This window comes from Sturnus vulgaris, chromosome 5 (genome assembly GCF_052056855.1).
Source record: "Sturnus vulgaris isolate bStuVul1 chromosome 5, bStuVul1.hap1, whole genome shotgun sequence".
Classification (NCBI taxonomy): Eukaryota; Metazoa; Chordata; class Aves; order Passeriformes; family Sturnidae; genus Sturnus; species Sturnus vulgaris.
Window position 1 is genome coordinate 15,907,286 of NC_142247.1, and position 15,622 is coordinate 15,922,907.

Below are 15,622 nucleotides of genomic sequence, written 5' to 3' on the forward strand. Positions count from 1 at the left end.
CTACAGCATAGTCCTAAAAACTGTTGCTTTATGGTAGAGTGAAGCATTTTTCATCAAATCTGGCCCCTCATAAATAAAACATTAGGTCTGATTTTTAATTTTTTTTTTAAATAAATGACAAACAATAGAGCTATTGTCCACTCAATACCATTCTTACACCAAGAGCCTTTCATATTGACAGCAGCACCTTAAAAGTGCTTTGATCTATGAAGGATCAAATATCTTTGTTTCCTATTAACATAGCTCGCTCTCCCAATAGAGCACAAAGTATTTCTGATAATGGCACTCTTATTACGATAATTAGAAAAAGATTGTTCAGCTCTATTTCCCCCTTAGAGCTCCCTGGCAAATTTCTCCTTTTGTGTCATTCAGATTTTCTACCCCAAATACCTCTGTCATAAGGAAAAAATTTTGAAGTTTCACATTTTATGGCTCAGAAGTTTAGGCTGCCAATGTGACGTTAACCAGTCATTAAAAGATTCAGAAGAAGGATCCAGACTAAAAAGTAAGCCATCACCTTTTAAAAATAATGTATTTGTAATGTATTTTTTAAATGTGAGTGAGATTTTCAATAAATCTTTTTCAATAGATCTTTTAATAAGGTAGCAGAAATGTGCCCTGGCTCTATTCGCAAGGGAGACATGAGAAAACACTCCAGGAAAAGGGATTTGAGGGTGTAATATGACCAGAAGCAGAATTCGCAGGATAGATGACAGACAGAGGAAGATACTTGCTAAGAGAGTATTCCCAGACATCTCATTGGAAACTTAGATTTCTTACTTTGTGTTGCCCTGCAATACTCAGCCTTTTGCCTCTTCTATCAGGGATGTAGCTCTGAGGTCGCAGGCAGTCAGGGCTGGATGAAGGAAGTCAGCCTTTTTTGCCAGGCACTTAGTGCCACCATGTGCCCAAGTGTGCCTCACTGCTGCTGGGAAACACTCCTTTTCCTTTTCAGTTCCTGGTTCAGCGAGTCCTCCCTTTTCTGAAAGGCTCAGAGGGACAGTTTGAGAAAACTCCCTGTGCAAATTTGAGGAATTCTGGCAGAAGGCATGTTTCCAGCCTCTCCCACCATGGTGGTGGTGGAGATGGACAAAAGGCTGGCAGTAGAAGCCCCTTGGCTTCAATGGTTTTCCAGTCTGAACCAGAGCATACTTGATCAGCAAGGTGGCTGCAAGTCATAGCAATAGCATAGCATGCAGAAGGGAAACAGTCAAAGAATAGATCAACTGATAAACTTAAATCTGTGTCTTGCCCAATTGCATTAATACAACCAATGCTTCTGGAGTCTCTGGCACAAATCCAATGGTTTAGAGGGATGGAGTCCAGGGGGTACGTTTAGTTATCAGTGTGTCCAGCAGAACTGGATGCAGTATATCCAAGGAAACTAGGTATACTTCTTGACTTTCCTTAGAGATTTTTTAGTCCACTCCATTGTTTCAGTTGCCTGAAATCTAGGAAACACAAAACCCAGTGCTGGGTGAGGCCCAGTAGCCAGCCCCATCAATGGGTGCTTTGTGACTGGATCAAGGCTTCTTGACCCCAGGTTTCTATGGATGATTGTGCAGCCATTTCTACATATTACAACTTGGGACTTCCACTACATCAAAAATCAGTGTTCAGTACACAGAGTGAACTCAGTACTGGCATTGTACCTTCATGTTCTGTGCCCATCTAAGTGCTAGTTGAGAAGGCCAAGCTGAAACGGTTTTTATTGCTCCATTTCCACAAATGCTTTTCATTACATAAAGCCTCTGGACTGCTTAGTCGAATTGGGCAGGAAAAGAGGCAGAAGGACACACAAAAATAATAATCAAGCTTAACCTTTGATCTCAGTTCATCTGATAAAGCCCTGGCACAAGGCCTTCAAAAATAACTCAATATACAACTCTGGAAGGATTATGCTGAACAAGTGATAAAAGCACATGCTTTATTTTCATTGGCACTTTACAGACCCTGACCTTCTCATGTGCTGATTTCAGACAAAAAACATTTACTTTTTGCCTCTTAGATGAATTCCCTTTCATTTCCCTATCATGTAATTATAAATCCACTTACATTATATATGGTGTGGCATCTTTCTCTCTCCACAATAATCTCCAGACAATCCATCAGATTATGCTAAGGCTTTACAGTCAGAAAGTCATGGAAGCAGGACTTCCTGCTTCTAGAGACAAAACTACTCCACTGAGCTGGTGCACAAGCACCACATGCCAGTCCTCCTCGGAATTTCTCAGCTGAAGCAAACAGATGCACTCTAAAATGCATTCTAAAACCCAGTTCTTTGCAGTCTGAACAAGATTGTTACCCATAATTCAGTCTTTGGCTTTATCCAAGTCTCCTAGTTTGGCTTCTGACAACACAGCACTCTAGTATGCACCTGCTGCAGGTGTTGCTATACACCATCTCCTGCATCCATCATTAAACCCTCTGCACAGACTGCACAGCTCTCTTCAAGCATAGCCCCAGCTGTCTTAAGACTTTTGTGCTAATTTTTTAACCATGGAGTTTGTCCTCTGAGTAGAGAGATTCTTCGTTGATCCTCTCTCAATCTTTAGAAATTACCGTATCACACCTGTAATTGCACAGTTTGGAACCACTGCCTTTTGAAAGCATTCTTCAGTCTTCTTGGTCTATGTCTAGTGATGTAAAGAATGTACTGCCACTCTTTCCTGCTGTCCCAGCAAAAGTTGTCAGACAAAGTTTGACTTGACTGTACAGTTTTGAACAGTGCAGCTCATGGTGTTAATCTTCCTATTGAAATCTATCCAATTTATCCTGGCAGAGAAAGGTGCATTAAGATCTCTTCTAGAAGACGAAGGAAATTCACAGAATGTTTCAAAGTCCTGATTTTGGCTGGGGTATAGTTAATTTTTTTCCTGGTAACTGGTACGGTGCTGTGTTTTGGATGTAGTATGAGAATAATGTTGCTAACTCACTGGTGTTTTGGTTGTTGCCAAGTAATGCTTATACAAAGTCAAGGACTTTTCAGCTTCTTGTGGTCAGTCAGGACACAAACTGGCCAAATGGATATTCCAGACCATATGGTGTTGTGCTGAACAATAAAACTGTATCTGGTTGGGATAAGGGGGTCTCTGTTCAGGGATGGGCTGTGCATCCATTAGTGAGTGATGAGGAACTGCACTGTGCATCACTTGGGAGTTTGGGTAGGAGTTTTGGGGGGAAGTGGGTTATTTCTCTTTTTGTTTCCTCACTTTTCGTTATATCATTATAATTGTTAGCATATTGTATTTTATTTTAATTATTAAAGCTACTATGTTCCTAAACTTAAACTGTTCTTACACTAACCAGCCGTTTTACCCTCTTCCCGATTCTCCTCCCCTTTGCACCAGGGAGGGAGGGGGTGTGCGTGAGCAGTTGTGTGGTACTGGTTTGCTGGCTGGTGTTAAACCGTGACAGTCTGTTTTTGGTGCCTGACATGGGGCAATGAAGGGTTGAGATAACGACAAATATGATTAGAACATGATAGAACAAACCTGTTATAAACATTCATTATTAATAGTCACTGATCACAATGTTGATTTACTTGTTCTCAGAGCTGTTGTGCTTGTTATCTCAGTTGCATCATGTTGTACTTTAATGCTGGCTTATGATATGACAGAATTGCTGGTTATGAAACGAATCCGTTATTTGTACCAGCACTGCTGTCATCTTTGTACTTTGTGAGCCATCTATTGGAAACTATTCGTTATATATTTTACCTTTTCTCCTCAGAGACCCAATCCATGGGAGAAACATCTCCATTCGTCTTCATCTTCTCCTCCAGACTAATTACCACAGCTCTTGCAAATTTCAAATATCATTGGGATGTTTAAACCAGCATGGTTTTATTGCTGTGTCTTCTGACTGCGTTCCAGCTCTTGTTGAACAACCACTTTAAAAACCACCCAGAGATCTCTGCTGAGATTGGACAGCTCTGAGAGGACGGGGGTGTGGGATAATGTGGGCAAGTGCCTAGGACAGTGGGTACATCCAGCATTCTGGAACTTCCCCCTGAACAAGTGCAGGATCCAGAAAAACTGGGAAAATACTTGGAAAAAGGATGCCATCAGCCTGGCAATTCCAGAGAGACACAAATCACTGCAATGTGCTGGGTCCTGGCCCAGGCCTACCGAGCCCAGCTCAACACTATTCAGGATCCTCAAAGGAAAAGAATCTCCCTGGGTTTGATGACAAAGTGACAGACACTGCAGCTACTCTAACCCTGGCCCCAGGTCCTGAACCAGAGCACCAACCCCTGCCAGCATCAGTCACCCCTTTTCACCAGAAGAAATGGACACAAGAGAGCTCGTTTAGTAAAGGAGAATAATGCAGGGCCATCACAAGAACAGGAGGAAGAGGCAGAACAAGAGGGAACCACTCAATCCCTATCCCTGAGAGAGCTGTGGGATATGCAAAAGATTTCAGCCATCACCCAGGTGAGCAGGTCAACACCTGACTGCTCAGATGCTGGGTAACAGGGCTGGGAGCCTGGAATTAGAGGGTAGGGAAACCAAGCAGCTGAGATCACCTTCTGAGCTCTGGAACACCTGGAATATATTGATGATGTCCTCATGTGAGGCACTAAATAGCAGAATCTTTTGAGAAAGGAAGGAAAATACTAAAAACTATTATATATTATTAAACTTTTCTTATCTCAGCCCATGGATTTTACCTTCTTTCCCATTTTTTCCCCAACCCAATGGGAAAGGGAGCAGTATTAGCAAGTGGCTGTGTGGTACTTGGTTGCTGACTGGGATTAAACCACAACACAGAGGGTGAAGAAAGCCTCAGGAGGGAAAGGTGAGAGCTGATGTGATTACAGAAAAGTAGGTGTTAAAAAAATTCCACATCACATAAAATCACAACTAAGACTTCCTTATGGAAGCTAGCAGAAGCAGTTCTTCTGTCTTCCTACTCACGCTGTATTAACCCTGGTCAATACAAGAGAAAATAATCGCTGCCCTCAAGACCCATTCTTAAAAGTTCCCCAACCACCTTTCCTCAGCCACATAGTTTTCTCAAACTGACCAGAAAACCTAACTCCAAGGATCACAAATGAAAGTCAGATTGACAGCTGTCATGGAAATAGAGATAGAAATCAATAAGGATTATTATCTCATGGAGCAGTTCCTCACAGATCACCTGTGGCCATCACATGCCATGGCAGCAGTGAGAAATTACTTTAAAATCACTATATTTTCCAAAGATGCAGTTTTTCCCAGCTCACTCTGAATCAAGTCACTTACACAACAACATCACTGTATTTTCTGTGCTATTTTCTGCTAGATCAGGTCTTCCTGACTGCACTGAAAGGTTTCTTCCCATTTCATCTTTGTCAACATTTTACTGAGCCATCACACAGTCACTGCTGCCAGCACCCCAGGTGCAGCAGTGCAAACTTTATGGTGGCATTTTATGCTCCTTTTAACAGAGAACAAACAGACACATCGGTAATTCATTGCTAACAGCTTTACAAGGTTTAAGTTTCAGTTACAGGCCATACTCTGCTTTATTATCTGCTACTCTGGTAGGACAATAACAAATAGTTGCATGCAATAAAAAAGAAAAGTAGCAGTTAACGTTTATACCCTCTTTTAAGCCAAATTTTGATCTTGGGCTCCTTGCAAACATTAAGCCACCTTACAGATAAGGATAAGCTGACACTCCTGCTCTGTTCTGGAAAACAAACCTTTTCTGCTCTCGCCTCCTTTTTGACCGTTTGTTAAAATCAATGATAGGATGCTCCTCAGTCTCAGGTGAAATGGCAGGTCATGTAAGGACACAGTCCAGATTCCCCAGGTAGGATGCAGCTCACTGCCCTGTAATTCTGAACGACACTTAATGGGATGTGAACTGAAATTACCTGTGAGGACGAAAAGGCTTAGTGAAGGTTTGACCAGCATAAGGAGAGATTCAGGCTCCCCAGGGAAGTGGTGGAGTCACCATTCCTGGAAGTGTTCAAAAAAATGAGTAGACTTGGCACTTTGTGATACAGTTTAGTGAGCTTGCTAGTATGAGGGCAAAGGTTGAACTTGATTTTGCAGGTCTGTTCCAACCTTAACCATTCAATGTGAGCGCTCTGGAACCTCACAGACGCAAACTAATCTCACAGAACATTTAAAGCAAAATCCAAGAGAAAAGGAAGCCAAGGAAAAACACATCTTTCATTATCTACACTATCTTGACCTTGGGTATATTGTGAAATTGGGTCCAAGCATCCAACTGGACACAGTATACATGCAGGACAGCAACACAGACCAGTGAATGTATGGGGGTTTGGGCTATATTAGGCTCTTCAGCGAAGCTGCAGTATATAGAAGTTTTCACAGCTCCTTTTCACTTAGCTCGTCTGAAGCTTATGTGAATTTCTGATGTTTGGTGAGATATTGCCACTTTGAGAAGTTAGCTACCCCTTCAAGTAGTAGTTAGTGAGCACAGCAATAGCAGTACAGGTGCACAAGGGATATGCCTGAAGGATTTTGAAAGCAAGCCCGTTCTACACCTTCCCCTCCCAGAGATGAAGCAAGGTCTCAAACACCTGCTGCACAAGATAAACACACCTCCTTTGTCTTCTCAATTTAAACCATTAATTTCTCTGTTTCTGACAATCATCTTAACGAAAACTTACAGAGAGTTTAAAAAAAATGCTAAAATATAACTTTTATCCAGAATTAATAAAGCCATGCAGGAAGTCTCTATCTCACTGCAATCAGTGCACTGACTACATAAAACAAAAGGTGCAGCAGGGGAACATCTCAAAAAAATCCATTAAAGGCACTATGAAGTCCATAGCTATTTCTTCAGCTCCTATATATATAAAAGTAAGAAGTATTTACAAAGTTAGACAAGTGCAGAAGATCACACATTCACACTCTGCCTCAGCCAGAGATGCTCAGAGAAGACCAACACTGCTGGCCTGGCCCTGTGCTTTTTGCCCTTGACTAAAGGAGCATAGAGACAACTAGGGTGGAAGGCAAAGTTGCTAAGACAAAGGTGGTGAAAGCTAACAGGTTTATGTACACCAGGAACATGACAGCATCACAAAATCACTAGAGCTGGAAGGGATCTCTGGAAATCACCTGCTCCAAACCCCTGCTCAAGCAGAGACATCTAAAGCCTGTTGTCCAGAACCACGTCGATGCAGTTTTTTAATTTCTCCACTATTGCTCTGGCCACCTGTGCCAGAACTCAGTCACTTTCACAGTAAAAAAAAGTGTCTCCTGATATTTACCCAAAACCTCCCACATTTCAGTTTATGCCCAATGGTTCTAGCTCTGCCATTAGGCACCACTAAGAAGAGCTTAAGAGCTTGGCTCTTTACATGCTCCTGTACACACAGAGAAGCTCTTCACCTGAGATTTCTTCAGGCTGAAATGTCCCAGCTCTTGCAGCATTTTCATATATGTGGGATGTCCACACATTATTCACCTGTGTAGCCACTCAGTGAGCTCTCTTCAGTAACTCCATACCTCTTTTGAACTGAGAAGCCAGAGTAGGATGCACGGCTGCAGGAATGGATTTGCCAGTGCTGATGAGAAGGCTCACCTGCCTGGAGCTGCTGGTCATGATTTATCTAATGGAGTACAGGAGGGGGGCAATGGCCTTTGCCACAGCTGTCCTATGGTAACAAGCAAGCACTAAAATAACCAACACCAAACGTGAGTAGTAGATTGAATGTGGATTTGCATGAAGATAAACAAAACACTGATTTCCATTTATTCTTCCTAATAAATGCAGCTGAATGCTTTGCTCATGCTGATGTGCCTTTGCAAGAGCCAGGAAATGAAAAATACTGTAGTGGGAGTAGTTTGGTTCAGTACTATTAAAGATCTAGACTTTATTTCCACAGAGACTTAAAACTAAAGACCAAATAATCAAACCACCTTTCATAAAGTAGCTGTTCTGAGCACAGAACAAGTAGCAGCATAACTTTATGGTATAAATTACTGTGCTTTCCCCTTATTTTTCCTCTTAAGCCACTAGTTACTTTACTTGATTGACTGGAATTATCCTTTATTCACAGTTCTTCACCACCATTGCCTGTAATCAGAAATTGCTTGTAGAACAGAAGTTATTACGATCACTAATTTGAAAGAGAAGTAGGTAGATTTAATTAATACTTTTGGTAAATGTATGGCTTCCTGGTAAATAATTAATGAAGTTTTGCAACTGATAGCTAGAAACCCCCTAATTTCTGGAACAAAAAGCCCTCTTACTAGAATATCAGAGCCTGGAGAGACTCTGTGCAGATCTGTGGAATCACTGACTCTTTCCTGGAACTTGTACAGTACTCAGCAGAGCAGTGCACTTTTCTTTCTTGGTTAAAAAAAAAAAGGACCATACAGCTTCTTCATACTTATTCATTTCAGTTTTTAAATTAACAATTCCTATTATGATCAGCCACTTTTACATATACATCAAGCAAGATTTCTGATGGAAATCAGAACACTGTGGGCTTTTGGTTTCCCCTTCCCTATGTCCAAGTATGTTGAGAAGCCATTAAGGCAGAGTATACATGATTAATCCCTGATGAAAATGTAAAGCTTAATGTCTCCTTTGTAAAGGTGTTTTGCTATAAAGTCACTGTACAGCAAAGGAAGAAAGGTCAGGAAGTAACAGGGCAGCCCTAAGCACAATAGGAAACTAACATAAGGGTCATACAGGGCAGCATTACAAGTGCTCTACCCCTTGGCAGCTTTTCCATTTTTAACAGTGGAATAGGTAAAATGGTATCCCACTTAAAAAAAAAAAATTACACTGCTGCAGAAAAATATAAACTGCTTATCTGGAAAATTTTAAAGACAAACCATGAAAAAAAAATTTTGGCTAATCTAAGTAGGACAGCATTCATCAAACTTAAGGGGGTTTTGAACAGAAAAACTGAATATTGCATTTGTGTGGTGTGTGTGCCACATTAAGTCTGAAAAAAAAATCAGGATACCACCCTACTCCAGTAAAGAATGGGTTTAAGTCAGTTTTCCAATATTGATTGTGTAGTCTGCAGGAAAACTTGTCCATTAAAGTGAGTACCTAAAGTTTTATATTTAAGCATGAATTCTAAAACGAAGTATGAGTTGTTTAAAAGGACTTAAGGGGCAGAAATTTAAGAGAGCTGCTTCATGTTTAGCTTCAGATAAAGTAAGGGGTTTGAAAGTTACTGAAAACAATGTCACAAACTACTTAGCCTCACTCTCTACCATAGAGATGACTCATTTACTGGCATTTACATCTTAATGAAACACCTATGCAACATGTACTACAGCCACTTTTTGATATGACTTGGCACATATTTAATCTCCCTCTACAATGTACATGTAGCAACTTGGGAAAGTGGGCCTCATTTCAATTAGGGCAAAAAGGACAATATAAAATGCATTTTCCTTTACTGAAGTAGTATTATTGATAACAATAGTTGTTAAAGGAGAAACAACTGTGTACCTGAGGCAAGGGGATGAAAAAAAACCCAAGGGGATAGTTATTCTATAATCACAATAGGCAGCTCAACCACATTTGTGTATCTCTTGATCAAAATAACAAAAGACAACAGATTTTTTTTTAAAGGTCAGCTTGTATTGAAGGTATCTCTGTAAAAACACCTGTAATAGTGCAAAGTAGTACCAAAACAAAACAGATAAATATCTTTCTTTAAACTGTTAAACTTTATTATAAATTAAAATTTCTTTACAAAAAATTGCACATAATTGACCACTCTTAGGTTCTGATGCACTGGCATTTGCAAAAGTTTCTTTAATCTTCAAGTTTAATAGTCTCTGCCATGAGTCCAATGCAGAAAAGGGCAGTAAGCAACCCTCTTAGAGCCTTCAAGTGCAAGAAGCATACTTGTGGCCACGGCAGTTACACTTTCCTTAAGAGCGGCTGCTTTTGTTTTAAATCCTGTAATGAAAAAGTCTCAAAAAAGGTTTAAAAAAGGAAAAACCCAAAATGGACTAGTTGCTTTTTACTGTAAACACAGCCCAGTAAATTAATCCCAAACACATATCTCTCAGGCATCAGCGAGAGTGTCAAGTGAATCAGGAACAGCAAAACAAAGAAAACAGTAAATAAAAAGAAAACATAAAAAAATAAAGTCTGTCATTTTGATTAACTATACTTACGTAGATGACGTTATGAGAATCTGGCAGGGCCCAGAAGCAAGGCCAGACAGGGAGTTCATGTTTCCAGAGGAAGGTCATGTTAATTGTTTCCAGGTTCAAGGAAAGCAGACTGGAGACTTGATATGCTCAGCAATACTCATCTGCCTTACATAGATCTTAGGGCATGGATCAGCCTGAAGAATCATTCAACTGATTTTGGCATTTTATAGGACTTATGGCTGACCATACCCAGCGTTCAGTGATTCTTGTTTTCTGTTCTGTAAGTGTTTAAATTTAAAAGCTCATCTAGGCTGACTCCAACCTCTTGGCACTTGGAAACTAGTTTTCTCAGGTTATCAGTTTTACCTCCTCCTGATGCTTCAAACAAGAGTTGCTGAAAGAGATGGGGAAGCAGATATAAGATTTAGCCAGAGCCTGAGCATCACCACATCTATGGATATGGGATATGCAGAGAATTTATATGAAACCTCAAACTTAATCATAAGGAGAAAACATTACATCTTTCCACAGTGTTGCACATAGAGGTAACTTCTGAAGGGCTCTCTGATATAAATGATGGACCTGTAAAATAAAGGCAAGTATTAAGTGTCAGCAGAATTTCATGAACTCAAAATGAATTATCTGAAGCACAAAAATCTCTTGCAATAATTTAAAAAATAGTTTTGAAATCAAGCATTAAATTGATACTAAAAGCAAAGGCAAGTTTATGTCTGACCTTAATTCTGACCCTTGTATGAACATGATTAGTTACATGAGGACCTGCTATTTTTCTTCACAAGATTCTTGCCTCATTCATTGCACAGGATGGAACACATTCAGGGAATGAAGCAGCTTACTGAGTATTTCTTTCACCACTCAATATGTAGTCTCAAGTCTTGTTTATTGCATATCATCACAATCCTGCAATGAAAATAACTGTTTCATGGGCTTTTTTCCTTCAGCATCTATCTATGCCTTAACAATCAGTATGAGTCTTTGCCACTCTCAAAAAAAAAAAGGTTTTATCATTTTATGGTTCAAAATAGAGGACCAAAATATTTAATACTAGTACTTACTCAAGTGTCCTTCAACTACTGGTATCTTAAGTCCTAACTTCAATCAGAATCACTAGGGGAGGTATTTGGTGGCATTTTAAATACTTGTACCCATTTTCATATTCTTTTAACAAACCTTTACATGACCTCTGAAGGAAATAAATGACAGGTTCTCCAGGAACAGGAAATCCAGAATCTGAATCACAATTCAACTTTAAACCAATATCCTACTTGTTTACTAGAAAATCCAGTTATCTGGAACAATCACTGATTTGTGTAAACAGTTTTAAGTGCTCACTACATCCCAGACCAAAACCCTGACAAAAGCCCAACTGCACTGTATGTGACTACTTAAATGATTTTACCACATACCATATAATTAGTGAGGTGGTTGCAGAAGAAAACCACAAGATTTCTTCTGGGTGTAATCCAGCTACAACGTTTCACATACGCCTTGATTTTAATTGGCTCGTTTTCTTTAAGGGCCCTCTTTTTTATGCATTTGACATACAGTTTTCTAGCCAAATACAGTTCTTTTCAGTCACCAGCCTTACTATAGGCAGTGTCTTAAGATGTAGTCCATCTAATACAATGACTGAAGCAGGGATCTGTGACTAATTACAGATTACACCAAACCATCAACACAGAGACAGAATTAAGGTTGAATAGGCAATCCAGCCTTTGATATCTCCTGACTTTAAGCTATTTCATCTAACAAACCAAGTTTTTCTGCTCAGGGGGTGTTCTTTTTAAACATTCTAGGAGACCATAAAAAAAGGAAAGAAAACATTTCATATGTGAGTCTAACAACAGCCATGCTACCCTTTATGGATCAGTTAAGGCTTTAATACTGATTCAGAAGCCTGCTGACAAAAAAGAAGGATGCTAAAAGTAAGTCACTACAAGATGACAGAAAATCAGATATAGCAGAGAAGTAGCTCAAATACCACAAGCAAGTGATGAGTCACAAATCCAGGGCCTCATGACAGCCCCCATCCTCAAATACACAGCATCTTTTCACAGGTGGATGAGTATTTTGAAGGTGACAGCAACAATATCAGGAAGATCATTCTGCTTGAAAAGTGATGTAGTTGCTGTGCCAAAAAACCTCTTCTGTGTTTGTAAATAGAATGATATTTCCCTATCCTAAGTACTAATAAGAAAGCCTATTATTTTTGGAAAAAAGGAACTGGGGTATCTTGTGTGGTGAGGAACTAAGGAAACTCTTTCCATACACTAGTTTGGCAGACCCACCCTTCCAACTACTTCACAGAGTCAAAGAGTAATTTCAGTTGGAAGGGACCTTATAGATCATCTAGATAACAAAACCCATGTCATGGGCAGAGACATCTTGCACTAAACTAGACCAGGCTCCTCAAAACCCCACTCAGTCTGGCCTAGAAACCTCATCCCTGGAAGCAATCCACAACTTCTCAGGGCAACCTGTTTGTGTCTCACCACCTCACAGGGAAGTTGTTTTTCCTAATATCCAATCTAAACCTCTGCTCAGTTTGAAGCTCTTCCCTCTTGTCCTAGCATGACATGTTCTTGCAAAAAGTTTATCTCCAGCTCTCTTGTCCACTTCTAAAGATAGTCATTAGCATCTTCCAGCATGAGTCTTGCTTCCCTCTTCTAGAACTTCAAATACTACAATCTCCTCCAGGTAAAAAAAAATTAAATGGGAGAAGAATACAGCCTTCCCAATATGGGAAAGCTACACAGAAAGAGCATGCACTCATTATAACCTCAACTGTCAAAAACATTTCTCACACTTGAGGCACATGTTTTGGTGTTTATAATAAAGAACATTTCAACTAACTAGAAATCTTGGATATACAAGATTACCACTGCTTTGGATAAAGCCAAAGTATGAGAAGTTTTATAGAATTTCATAATTATTCATTTTAGTACACTGCGTTGACTTACTTCTCTTTGTCCCTTTAGAAAGCATTCGGCAGCAATGGCTCTGAGGAAAAGAAATATATAAAAACATTTATTCTTGAATTATTTTAAATGCCATTAATGGCATAATACTGACTGTGGAATGGAATTACTAATTCCTTGAGAAGAAACTAACTTCCAATGAGGTTAATCTATTGTGAAAATATAAAAACAGCCATTTTTTAAAAACAACCTTACATGAGCAAGACATTTCAGTGGTTCCCCATTATGAACAAACACTGAAGAAAAAGATCAGTTCAGCATCACTGGATAATGGAGAATACTGCTATTGTGATATATAAAGGGGAGGGGTAGAGAGGGGGAGACAGAAGTCAATAGTTGAATTTAAAAAGGCAACTTGTAAACACATCATTCATATTTATCTGCATAATATCAATTCACTTAAGTTTTCCCAAGAGGGAAATTTCATTTCTTATTTTAAAGAAGTGACAGTACCTCTGTCTGCTATAATGAACAGTTACTCTCTAAATAATAAGCTAATGAAAGAGAAGCTTCCAGTGCAAGCCCAATTGGAAGGACATTTCAGATTTACCTTTGTGAAGTAAACCTTACAAACAAAAGCAATAGCTATGAAAACAGATGTATGACTGTTGCATTACATTTTCCAGATGGCCAGGCATGTTGGGATATTATATGTAAACATCTTGGCTTGTAGTTTCAGAATCTGAACGTTGCTCTCCTCCCAGTATCGCAGAAGCAGTCTGTAAAAGGCATTCATGAGAAAGGAACACTGCTCTAATCGCTTGGAACAGTAAAGCTATCCAAAGATACAAACACATAACACAAAATATATCTAATCTGAGTCAAGAGCTGCATGTAAGAAAAAGCCCAAGCCACCATATACAACATTGATTTGATCATGCTCTCAGAACAAAACAAGTAAAGATACACTTTCAGAGAATAACTAAGAAGTGTGAAATCAGAGAGAAAACATGGTCTTGGTGTATTACAAGATTACAAGTGGATTCACTTTTAGCATACACAAGGTAATTGCATATTTGAAAAGTTAGTTTTCAAATTAGTTTTATAGTATTGGAGCTAGGGAACTGTTCAGTCAGTTCTCACCCATTTCATGCAGTATCAACATGGTCTAAGGGAGCAGCAAGTTCGGTCTAGACCAAATCACAACTTGGTTTAAAATGAAGCCATTCAACTTCATGTGCCAAAGGCAGGGGTGTCACACTGTCCCCATGCCCACAACCACACATGAGGCTTGCTTTGAGTTCTTTGGGGGTCACTGTTGATGATGAGCAGTGTTTCGGGACTTTTTAGTATTATTCAATTATTCATGCTTTCAGTGCACCTGAACACAGTAAAATATGGACACTAATCCTGGCAGAGCACATTTTGAAATACTGTTTCAGTAAGAGCCAGTGCAACATTTACATTAACTGACTGTTTGCCATCAGATTTCCTTTAAATTATGATTTTTCATTGCTAAATAAATGTTAAGTTAAGCCACTGTTATAGACTGATATATCCATTTTTCTCTCTTCTGGAAACTATGCTTGTAATAGATCATCAAGTAACAAAAAGATTTTAATATATATCTGACGTTTCTCTACCCACTTGAAATTTTGACCATTTGTAGTCATCACATACAATGCAGAATTAACTTCTGTATAATTATAACCTGTCTGTAGCTAGAACAGAACATTGCCAAATCTAAGATGGAGATGATGTCAGAAGTAACAATACGCCTTGAGCAACATGCATTAATAGAGGAACAGTTTTACTTCTGCAGTAGAAAGTAAATCATGCATATCTTGCACAAAAAACAATAGTCATGTTAACTGCCTTGACTTAATTAAATGTATTTTTACATACCTCAGTGCAAGTCCAGGATTAGTAGGCATGGTAGAACAAAACCGTTCCAAGGTTTTGGAATGCTGAGATTTTGGAATGCAGCTCAAATAAAAAAGAATTACCTGTAGAATTCGAATTATAAACATTAATCCACTCTATAGGCATTATTTTGCTAAGAATAATGGTATGACAAACTATGAACACTATGACTAACATGAGTTGCCACCTTCAAACCTTATCCCTCAAGGGTACAGAAATCAATTTGTATAACATGAATTTAGTGTCAAATTGCTAGCACCATCTATTTTAGTCCTATCTAGCCTGCATTTGGTACATAAAGATAAATGCACTGCTTGTTAGCAAAATGGAATCCAAGATTTCTATAAGCTTTATTCTATCTGTAAAAGTGCTCAATCTTTTTCTCCTACTTTATTTCTTCTGTTTCTCAACCATTATCATTTCTATGATCAAATCTGTTTCCATCTGCCAGTGGTACAGGTCGGCAGCTCTTGTGTAATCATATCTTCCTTCCCTTACCTATTTTCTCTAGAAAAAAAAAAACATTTTTCATTACCATGCTGTAAAGTCTCTCTTTGCATTACAGGACCTTTATTTGCAAAGGTCACTGCTAATACTCTTCTGCTCAAAAGACTACTATATTCAGACACCTCCTTCTTTTTCTAGCTTTCAGTGTTCATACACTGG

The 15,622-nt window shown here is 39.1% G+C and overlaps 1 protein-coding gene across 6 annotated transcripts in view; it reads right to left on the minus strand.

Moving 5' to 3' along the window:
* Nucleotides 1-9,640: 9,640 nt before the first annotated feature.
* ZFC3H1 (zinc finger C3H1-type containing) overlaps nt 9,641-15,622 on the minus strand; it is a 40,280-nt gene continuing 34,298 nt past the window's right edge. For all 6 annotated transcript variants that reach the window (XM_014879515.2, XM_014879505.2, XM_014879496.2 and 3 more), the window contains exons 31-35: nt 14,939-15,039; nt 13,711-13,812; nt 13,076-13,115; nt 10,614-10,676; nt 9,641-10,488 (exon numbers count right to left, since the gene is read on the minus strand). In XM_014879515.2, the coding sequence (XP_014735001.2) occupies nt 10,351-10,488; nt 10,614-10,676; nt 13,076-13,115; nt 13,711-13,812; nt 14,939-15,039 (444 nt within the window). In that variant the 3' untranslated portion in view covers nt 9,641-10,350. The remainder of the gene's footprint in view (nt 10,489-10,613; nt 10,677-13,075; nt 13,116-13,710; nt 13,813-14,938; nt 15,040-15,622) is intronic.